Here is a 10,454-nt window from a genome sequence, read left to right on the forward strand (position 1 = left end):
GTCTCTTCAGTCACACACACACAGCTGATGCTTTCTCTGCACCACTAATAGACATTTTTGTGGCTGCTAAGCTTTCTGCATCTAAGTGGCCACTTTGGTGGCTGCTCAGTCCCTTTCCCCTGAAAAGCCATTCCCACTGTAGCCATTGCCTCAGTGACTTCCATGCAGGATGGTTAGGAGGAGTCTCTAGATCTGCTGTCTTCAGAAAGCAAATACAGCTGAATCTGTCACTGTGGAAGAAGAGTGCTGCATGGCCTTTAAGTGGGCAGTGTGCTGTTGGCTGTGCTGCTTGCTCCCTGTCCTTGTCTTCAAAAAGCTGCTGGTAAACAAGTAAAGATAGAGGTAAACCATCATTTCCTGAGAGGCCAAATCAACTCCAGTCGTAGCCATTCATGGACTGGAGAGAGCTTTGACATCTTCAGGGGAAACCTGCTCCTTCTCTCTTGTAGTGTGCCATGTGGGTGTGAGATTTTCTTTCCCTCTTAAAATGTTCTGTTATGTGAACTCCCAAATGCAGGCTTCACTACAATAAGAATTCAAAATAATGATAACACAAGACTGAACTCAGGTCACCATAAAGAGTCAGGTCTCAGCTTAGTTAAACTGCATTAATTTGCATTTGCTGTTGTTCACAAGCTTTACATGTTGACCTGTAAGATGATCACGTGTACAAATGTAGGAGCCAGAATATTTTTCAAGGCAATTTCGTGATCATAACTAAGGGAAATTTGCATGAAATCTTGTTTTATACACCTTCATAAACCTTCAATTGTAAAAGCACATTCTGAGTTCTCTTGGTACTAGAGAGCAAAGTTCCATGAGAGAAGCATTCTTACACATAGCAAACATCACAGCCTTATGCTAGTGAAGGTGCTGAGAAACACCAGTTAACTAGAAGCTGGTTGTGAAAAAAACCCAAAAAAGCAAAACCAACCAATCAAAATATAATTTACTGCTTTTAAGAATTAAATGGAAGTCATTCTGATTGCTCTATATTGCTTTTTCTTTTGCACCAGTAAGCTGAGAATCACCTAGCAGTGTCCACATCTTTGTTCCCTGTGATCACTCTGTGTGCTTCACACTTCAAGTGCTCTCATGCCATGGTGATGTCCTGATGTATCAGAACCAGCTGCACATCAGAGGGGCTGCAGCTTAACTCTTTTTTTCTGCTACTTGTCCAATAAGCACTAAGAAACTCCAGTCAAGCAGAATTTCAAGAACCTACTTTTTCCTGGGTTCTAAAAATATCTGCCTTAAAGCACAGACAAAAATTCTCTTTCCACCACTCCATAGTGAGGGAATGAATACAGAACATGCCCAGGGTGGAGAAAATCTATTTCTTGGGCCATACAACAGGCATTTTGGGTTTTTGTGCTGTCACAGCTCAGCTGGATGAAACAAAGCCTCCTGCCCTATAGGGGAGGTAATTAATCTGGACTCCTATGCACTGCTGTGCTGCAGCTAATTACAGGCCTAGTTTAGGACATTCATCTCATGGCCTAGATCCTCGACCTACACTTCTGTTCAAAGTATTTTAACAGTACTCAGAGTGACCTGTCAGTGTGCTGCTCTCTTTTCTCAAGGGGTGTGATACATGAGTCTTAGAGCAGGCATCAATCCACGAGCAATGCCAGATCTAAAACCTGTGCAGCTCTTTAATTTTGTTGCTATTTTCCTTACAAAGTTGACAATTTCAGGAGGGCAGCCCCTTACTAAGCCGAAAAAAAGATGTCCCTAGGGTTAACATAGATATATGTGGACAATTTCTCCATCCTAGAGGGTGAGGTTTAGAGTCTCTTGGAGCAGCCTTAAGACAAAGTATGAGCTGCATGGCCTGCTGATTCCAGGAGGCTGTCACATACAGGAACAGGATATGAAGAGACACAAGCCCTTACACCATGGTTTTTGCTGTAGCTTGTGTTTTGTCCTCTGAGAGATGTGTACAGCCTACAGCTTGTCCAGTGACACTTCCCTGGAAAATAGGAGGGAAACAAAAGGTAATATTCATCACCCTGTTACTGAAGGAGATGAAAAGACTGATGTATTTTAAATATTCCTGCTCCATCCCAAGAGTTCTTGGTTGTCTTTGTTAGCTAACCTGCATGTCCCTTTTCTTCCTGAGTTGGCCCTCTCTGACAAAACATTTACTCAAAAGCTAGCCTGGAACATCATGGTACAGAGAATCCCTTCTGGATGTGACTCAGCAACTCATCTCTTGGGTTTTGAGTGGCAGGCATGAGAGCACAAAGGCAGGACATGACCTGAGTGTCAGCTCTGCCTGAGCCATCACCCTCCTTTTGCTGGGTTATTTCCTAGCCCCATGTGTCAAGTTACTGACTTGCTGAGAGGCTGGATGTAGTTTCCTCTGTGTTTTTCCAGCCACACTTTAGTTGTAGCTAAAGGAGTTTGTGCAGCAAGACAATATGTCTTACTTCACTTCTCATTTGTGGGACTGACCTGTCTCCAAAATACTCCCTCCAAGATGCTCCTTGCAGAAAAATGGGGAGCAAGTATTTTTTCACTTCATTTTTTTCCTTAGTGTCAAAAAGGAGAGCAAAAGCAAGCAGGGCACAGCTGTTTTTTTCTCTTTTAATATACAAAATATGCATTTTTCAAACATATTTTTAAATTACGAGGAAAATCATTCACAGACCTTGCTCCTTGAGAAGATGCTTCTAAATCATTAAGTCCTAAAGCCCACAAAAAGGAAGAATAAATCTCTCATCCTTAGCAGCTGTTTCACTAACTTCCCCTTAGGTAGACTGGGTGCATTTGAGCATTTTTCTTCCCTCCTGCTGTGTATTTTCTGTCCAGCCTTCATGAGCAACAGGGGCTTAATAAGCCTTAGAAGTAGGTGCAGTGCTGCAGTGAAGTCCAGCAGTAACAGGCAGGAAATCACTGGTGTGTCCCAGCCAGCCTGCCACAGGGTGCAGATTAACAGTAACTGGATCTTCCACGCTGATGAATGAGTGATAACCAGTGCCTTGTTTTCCTTGCAGTGGATGGAAAGAAAGAAGCCTTGATGAGCTCCTGAGAATTGTATTTGGTGCTCCTCAGCCAGCATGGAAACTCCTAGAAGAAATGAAAGTAAGGACATGTCCTTTTTCCCAGGCTAAGATGCCCTTTAAAAACAGGAAAATACACAATTTATCCCCCTGCTGTGTGCATAGGTCTGGAAGTAGAAGAGACTTCAAACCCCCGGTACAAAGTTCACAAACTTGGTGATGTTTCTCAATAACAGTAAGTCCTAAACATTCTGAAGTGATGTCACTGATCTTGTTTGGGTTTTTTTTGTGAGGAAGTTGTGTGTTTCCTTGTGCCCGAAGCTGGGTGTTCCGTGTGGGTAAGGTCATTTCTTCTGAGGATTGGTGACTTTCCGGAGACCTCTCAATCGACTGAGCAGTTCCGTGATGAAATCCTACAAGGAGAATTGGTTGAAGGGTGTCCTGTTAATTCCAGTGCTCACCAGCCCAAAGAGTACAGTGGAGCTTGCATTATTCCCACATTCACCTTTATGTTGAGCAGAAAACAGAATTTGACAGAGAATCATAGAATAATGTGGGTTGGAAGGGACCTCTAAAGGTCATCTAGTTCCCTCTGCAGTAGGCAGGGACATATTGAGCAAACCTCTTAGCTTAGGAAAGGAGATCTTTTGCTAGATGAAAAGGGTCTAAAAGCCCCTCTACTTCCCTTCCTGTCTCCCTCAGGAGCAGCTATCTTTACTTCCTTCTCAGGAGTCAGCCTGCCCCTCTCCATCCCAGACAAGCTGCTTTTTGCACCTTAAGATTACCTCAGGATGCTGTTGTCCTCTGTTAGGTTCCTCTGCTTCTGGTTGCCACCATAAACTGCTGCCCACTTCTGCTGCTCTCCCCATCTAGGGCAAAGCAAGCTGTGCCTCTTGCTGAACCTGTAAAGCTCCATCCTGGGGATTGCAAACCATCTCGGAGCTTTGCCAATTCTACAAGGAAGTGGCTGGCAGAGGAGAGGTGGAGCAAAACACACGTAGGACTAATGAAAACCTGAAGCAGGGGTTGAGGACAGGCAGATAGATGAGCAGTTAATGGAGATAAACCCCAACTACTTTGCTGACACAGCCTGGGACTATGAACTAAACTCGACCATCTGGTTATTCCAAGCAGAACTCAATGTGACTACTGCCAACTTTAGCCTCTGCATGACAAGTAACATCACCCTAAGGGAGCCTGCAGCCTTTCTTCACCCGAAGAGACAGCAACATGTCCTTGTAATTAGGCAAGGTCACTGGAAGATATTGCAGTGTATTTACCATTTGTGCTGTGTGGAAACCCAGCTTCCTCTCTTGGGTGATCAGAGGTTGCCTGCCCCAGCATGTTCTTCAAATAAATGCCTAAGATCATACCTGCATTTTCAGTCAGTCCCTTCAGAGGAAACCAGTTCTGTCTGGTTTCTGCAAGCAAGCTGCTGTGATATTTCAAGGGGACTGTATTCAAGATCACCAGGGTGAAAGTATGAATTCTCACCACTGGGAAACAGTACCTGTGGTACTGCTGTCTGCAGGACACTTTCATGGCCCATGAATGAGTAGAACAAGCTCTTCCCTGTTGTCTCTCTGGGACTGGGGGGTTTTGTGTGAGGGCTGAAATTCAGACACTCAGAAAACTATTTCCCTACTGGCAGCCTTGTCTGCTGAATCCCTGTTAGGAGACTGTAGTTATTGCTACAGCCAAGTTTAATTTCAGTGATTTCACCTCCTTTTCAGTATGCTCATCACTGTACAGTTACATAGGCTCAAGAAGATGTGGGCACTGATGAATGATGTCCAAGTGCAATGTTCACATGCAATGCAACTGAAGCAGTGGTGGGAAACCCCATTTTGCACAGGTGTGTTGTACAGTGAAGGCAATTTCTGGATGGTGTGTGCACTGCATTGCAAAGTAGAGAGCTCCACTCCTCTGGGCATCATGACAGCTTGTGGGATTTCAAAACTCTCTAACTAAAAAAAACCAGTACTTGTAAAGTTCACATGGGAGGAAAAACAACGTGTAAACCACTCTTATCTGGCCACTGCTCAACAATTATCTGCCCAATGCAATCTGGCTGCCATCCCACATTCTTACCACTCATAACAGTAGAGTGGTTTAAACTAAGAGTACATTTAGTTAACAGTGAGGAGATGGGGAGGAGCTGAATCACTCTGTATTGCTTGGGTTGAGGACCAAGTAACAGCTCAGCCTGTCCAGCTTAGGATGTCCAAAGCATGGAATGAACTTTCCTTGGTTATAAAGCATAATTCCTTACTTGCTCCACTGCCCTGCCCTCAGCTCAGCCATGTAGATTTAGTTGTTTTTTTCTAACTCAGCAGATTGAAGTGGCAAAGATCTGCCACTGGGAATTAAACAGATCTGGATCATCATGTTGGGTACAGCAATATCTTGGCTATTCAGCCAAGCAGCTACAAAGACACACTCTTACAGCACAACATAGCATATGTATAAATGGTGCTTCACTCACCTCTGTTGGGCTGGAGCACTCATGGAGGATTTCCTAAAAACCCAGGAGGAGTCATTTTAGTATTTATTTGACTTGTTCTCCCCTCCCAACAGAACGGGTATATAATCTTACTACATTTGACAGGCTAAGACACAGGAAAGCCTCATGCAACCCTCTATATACATATTCTGTATCCCATACAACATTCTTTATGAAGGAACTTTCTAATTTTAAGTCACCAGGTCCCTTTATCTGACCTGTAGTTTTAATTTCTGTTCTTCATTAGGGACTTCCAGGAGATCTTCAAGATCAATTTGTGGTTCTGGAGCTGCTTCCTCTGTTTCTTCTCTTAGCTAAAAAAGAGAGGAAAAAAAATAACAGGCCTAACAGTGTTTTGCCATCTTTCTCTAACAAGACATGAGACATACAATATTTTCCTTTAATGTAAGAGGGACCCCAGGCTTTGGTGTTTGCAGCAATCATCTTGTAATGCATGGGGGTGTTGACTGAAAACATTTGTAAACTTAGCACAGACACATCTTAGCTCCACATGTTTTTGCACAACTGTGCAGAAAGCAGGCTGTGGTTTCCAATGTGTTTGCAAAAGGAATCTTTTGACAACACACCACTAGTGCTATTTTAACACAGTAATCAGAAGAATAAGGATTCTGAGTGAAAATTGCAGTACCTGATTGCTGGCTAGCATTTATGAATGTGCATGGAAACAATTAACAATAAAGGCAATTCTTAAAGGAAAAAAAGAAACTTCTGAACAGTACCCGATACCATGCCAGAGAAGAAGAAGAAAACCTTTGTTCAGAATTTTTTATGCAGATGGCTTGACAGTAAGTTGTAAACCAGTTAAATATATTGTATTGTGACCCACACAGCATTTCTTCTTAAAAGTAATGATTTTCATGTGACTCTTTAGACAACACGTGCTGATCCAGCCTGATTTTGTCTCTGGCAGAGAAACTAAATAGGCAGGAGGATGAGACAGGGTAGGAACTCCCTATGGCTTTCTGGTCCTAGTTTGAATAGGGCTGAGACTTCCACATTCAGGGAATCAACTTCAGAGTCTTAGTGTGTTGCAAAAAGCCTGGACACCTGGGTGATTACAAATAATTTATTGTGACATATTTATTTGAAAAGATTTCATATAACCTCCTGTTATATGCCATGAGAAGTCTCTGACCTGGCATAGCATAGTTTTATGTAGTTCCTGGTAGTAAATGTCTTAGGTTGGCCCAAATACACCAGGAAGCTGGGAAACTGGTTGGGCTGGGTAGCAAAGACACTGGCAGTCAGTTCCTGCAGGGGCATGGCTGCATTTCTCCTTTGTGCCTGCTGGGATTTTGTAGGGAAAATGTATCCCCTTTGGGCAGCTACTCTGATGACAGTAAACAGCTCCTAATTCCCAGAATATCAGAAATAATAATGGAATCTGACTTGTTTTTCTGACACCTTTACAAGTGTACATCTGCAGACTTGGGCATGTAACAGCAGCATACCAAGAGCCTCATCTTTGCTCATGTTACTGGTGGTACTTATCTATCTCAAAAGAAAAAAACCAAAACACCAAACATTCTCTTTAAAACTGCAATAATTCCTCAAAGGGCAAGACCTTCTGTCATGCAAAGCAGCAGCCGTTCTCCTGGATTATCTCTGGCCAATCTCAACAGCAAGGCTCAGGACTCTGGGAACTGAGCTACCAATCCCAGAAAAACTTCCCTTAAATTCCAGAAAAAGTATGGTTGGCCAGTGACCACTGCTGCTGCTTCTGACCTCAGCAGGGCCACCAATACAGCCTGGACAGACAGGATGGCTTTGGGCAGTCTGACTGGGTCCAGTGATGACATGTGCTCCTGTGTACACTATATTCTGTTCCATAAGGCATTAGCAAGAGGCCCAAGGTACAGCTGAAAAACTATTACTATTGCTTTATAAAACATAGAAAACAACTGGAAATTCACAATTAAGTTTCTTGGAAGAGATTATGAGCTACAAAACTGGGAGGCCTAAGAATGCTGATTAACAATACAAACAGTAATATACTCATTTTCAGAGAAGCCTTGCAAGTGCCTCAGAAGAAAGGACTTTTTTTTCTCTGTGTTTGTTTTCTGCTGCCTGTTCTTTGCATATGGCATAAATTAAAACAGAAATTAACTACTTTTCTTTCCCAGCACAGCATGAGAACCTGGTACATCCCTAAAAATATTAAGCAGGAAACAGTCACACAGAAAATTATTACAATGATGAGAGTAATAAACAGCAACAAGAAGAATAAAGGCAGCCTCAGGGACAGCTCCTGAAGCTTGGCTCAGTACAGAATTGGCAGAATTGGAAGGGATCATCTGGTCCAACTCTCCCACTAAACCAGGATCACCTAGAGCACCTTACACAGGACTTTTAATCAGGAGCCTCTGCAGTCAGCTGGAGAGCTTTGCCTTAGTTTTATCCCTTTTGCATCCCAGCATGTTACCTGCACCCTTTGGGGTGCAGGGGGCTGGATTCCCACCTGGCTGCTGGGAATGGGTGGGGTGAGCCTGGTTTGGGGATTGTGCTATGGCTTTTAGGCCCAGAAAATCAGCCTGGGCAGGCAAAAGCTTCTCTCTACCATTATGGCACGTATCACAAAACTATAATTTCCTGGGCTATTCTAACATGGCCACTTTCACTGTTGATTGCAATTTGAAACTGCTGATCCTCAGAGTGGAAAACTCTATAAGCAATCCTGAGCTTTTTTACCCTTACATCTCAAAAATGTACCTAACTCTGCACTGTGGGAATACAGAAAAGAGGGCAGAAAAGCATTACTGATTAATTTTAGTCCTTCCCCATCCAGGCCATGAATAAAATGTTTCATACAATTTGTTAAACCCATCTATGTCTTCTGTTGTAAAGGGATTCTCAGGCAAGGAAAACAGCTCTGTTGATTTGTGTAGGCAAAAGCCAAAGATCTCTGTATTTGAGCATGTCTGGGTTGTTTTTTTTTTCCTTTATTTCCCTGCTGGCAGTAGTGTGTCCAGACTCTGCAGCTACAGATACAGCATTACCCAGTGTCTCATTGGAACAGAAGCCACAGCTACATCCCTGTGACCAAAATCATGAGGCACATAGTGAGAACTGAAACCCAGCTGGCTTCCATACTGCATGAAGCTCAGCAAGAAGAACCATCCCAGGTTTTTACAAGCACTCTGGGTTCTGCAACTCATGCTGAGCTCCAGCCCTCCATCCAGCAGGTGCAAGACCAGGCAGCTTAAATCTAGCTGGATTATACTGGTGTAAGACACACCAGTCACAGGGAGTTCTTTGACCAGTGGCAGGAAGATACCTCATGGAGATGAGAAGCTATTTCCAGTAATTTCCAAATGCCTGTCTCAGCACACAGGACCTCAAATCCCATTCCCCTGATGGGTGAGGGGGTTGCTTTGTCCCAGCTATACTCACCCGGCACTGGTACAGCTCCTGCAGCTGGTTGTTGATCCACTCCTCCAGGTCCAGCCAGCGCTGGAGGTCTTTGCGGTTGTACTTGATGGTCAATTTCCCCAGTTTCCTGTGTGATGATTCCTCCCCGGGTTTCTCGGGGGTCTGGAAAGTCACCCTGGGCAGCGTGCTGGAGTTGCTGGCCATGCTGACTGCTTTTTCCTCTGATAGCAGGAACTCACCTTCCTGTGGCTTCCCTCACTCTTTTCCCCCCTGTCTTTTTCACCCAACTCCTCTCAGCACCCGGTGGCTCCCAGCCCAAGCTACTCCCAGAGCCCAGAGGCTGGAAGCATTGGTGAGCCCAGGGAGGAGGATGGGGGTAGGAGCCAGGCTCTGCAGGCAGAGTTACACCAGCAGATTCTTGGGTTTCACCATCAGGAGCAGGGTGGAAGGCAGTGGACTTGTTGTAATAACATCTGTTGTTAAAAGAAGCCAAGTGAACCAGGGAATTGATGAACGAAGTGTGTTAATATTTAACACAAGTCAGCTCCAAGAGGTGGGGAGGAAGGAGGTTTTAAATGACTGTTTTCCTACAGGCATAACTTAAGTGCATGTGCAATTCCAGAGGGCTGTTCCATACATAATGGATTGAATCCTGCTGTGTTCAAGCTCCACAAGCCTCTGGAAACTGCTTTGCCTGCAGCCACAGGGTTTAGCTCCCATTGAAATGGTGTATTGGGCATTTTCCAGCACAGATAAGAAATGGTCTGAAGTCAGCTGGCTACATCCACTACTTCAAAAGTGGGTCAGTGACACTGCAAGCCAAACTTGGACTCAGCAGTCCCATTTTACATTGTTCTACAATCTGTAAATTTACTCCAGCTTTCTAAAAAAAATTTGTAGGGATCTCAGTGACCTGAAGTTGACATCAGTTGAGCAAGGTGCTTCTGAGATAAAATATCTGTACTCTTACTAAAAAAAAAAATGAAAACAAAAGTACAGGATTTAGGGTGATGAGACCCTGGCCCAGGTTGCCCAGGGACGGTGTGGCTGTCCCATCCCTGGAAGTGCTCAAAGCCAGGTTGGATGGGGCTTGGAGCAGTCTAGTCTAGTGGGAAGTGTCCCTGCCCATGGCAGGGGGTTGTACTAGTTGATCTTTAAGGTCAAATTTCTTCCAGCCCACATTCTATGATTCTATCTGACATGATGACACTGCAGGGGAAGGCACTGTCCCACACTAGAGGTGCAGCACTATCTCCTTCCCACAGAAAAGTATTCCTAGTGAACAAGTTTACCTGCTGAAGCATCATAAAATGCTATCAAACTATATTATTATCATTGCTTGGTTTACAACCTCTTACTGGAAGACAGGTTAAAGGTCTGCAGCATTATTGCCCTATGCCAGTGCTGTTCAGAGGAACAGATACCAGGCTGGCTGTGTTTATGGAGTGCCAGGGCATTTCAGACACCTGTGTTCCCTGTATACCTATTCCCTGTATCACACCTCTTTATCCATCTGTTTCCAGAGCCTTCTGATGACCTATCCTACCAACCAAGCA

The 10,454-nt window shown here is 44.1% G+C and overlaps 1 protein-coding gene across 1 annotated transcript; it reads right to left on the reverse strand.

Annotated features, from left to right (window-relative positions):
• Positions 1-2,706: 2,706 nt before the first annotated feature.
• On the reverse strand, positions 2,707-9,444 carry PPP1R14D (protein phosphatase 1 regulatory inhibitor subunit 14D). Its single transcript, XM_008500393.2, has 4 exons — positions 8,920-9,444; positions 5,727-5,822; positions 5,491-5,523; positions 2,707-3,418 (listed from the first exon to the last, which is right to left on the reverse strand). The coding sequence occupies exons 1-4, from the start codon at positions 9,100-9,102 to the stop codon at positions 3,350-3,352; spliced, it is 381 nt and encodes a 126-aa protein (XP_008498615.1). The 5' UTR covers positions 9,103-9,444; the 3' UTR covers positions 2,707-3,349.
• Positions 9,445-10,454: the final 1,010 nt, after the last annotated feature.

The sequence above is a fragment of the Calypte anna genome, chromosome 5A (genome assembly GCF_003957555.1).
Source record: "Calypte anna isolate BGI_N300 chromosome 5A, bCalAnn1_v1.p, whole genome shotgun sequence".
NCBI lineage: Eukaryota > Metazoa > Chordata > Aves > Apodiformes > Trochilidae > Calypte > Calypte anna.

Coding starts and splice junctions, on each gene's coding strand:
- PPP1R14D (XM_008500393.2), bottom strand. CDS start 9,102: ATGGCCAGCAACTCCAGCACGCTGCCCAGGGTGACTTTCCAGACCCCC. Junction 5,823..8,919: donor AGGAGCTGTACCAGTGCCGG/GTGAGTATAGCT, acceptor TCTCTTTTTTAG/CTAAGAGAAGAAACAGAGGA. Junction 5,524..5,726: donor AACAGAAATTAAAACTACAG/GTCAGATAAAGG, acceptor CTGGGTTTTTAG/GAAATCCTCCATGAGTGCTC.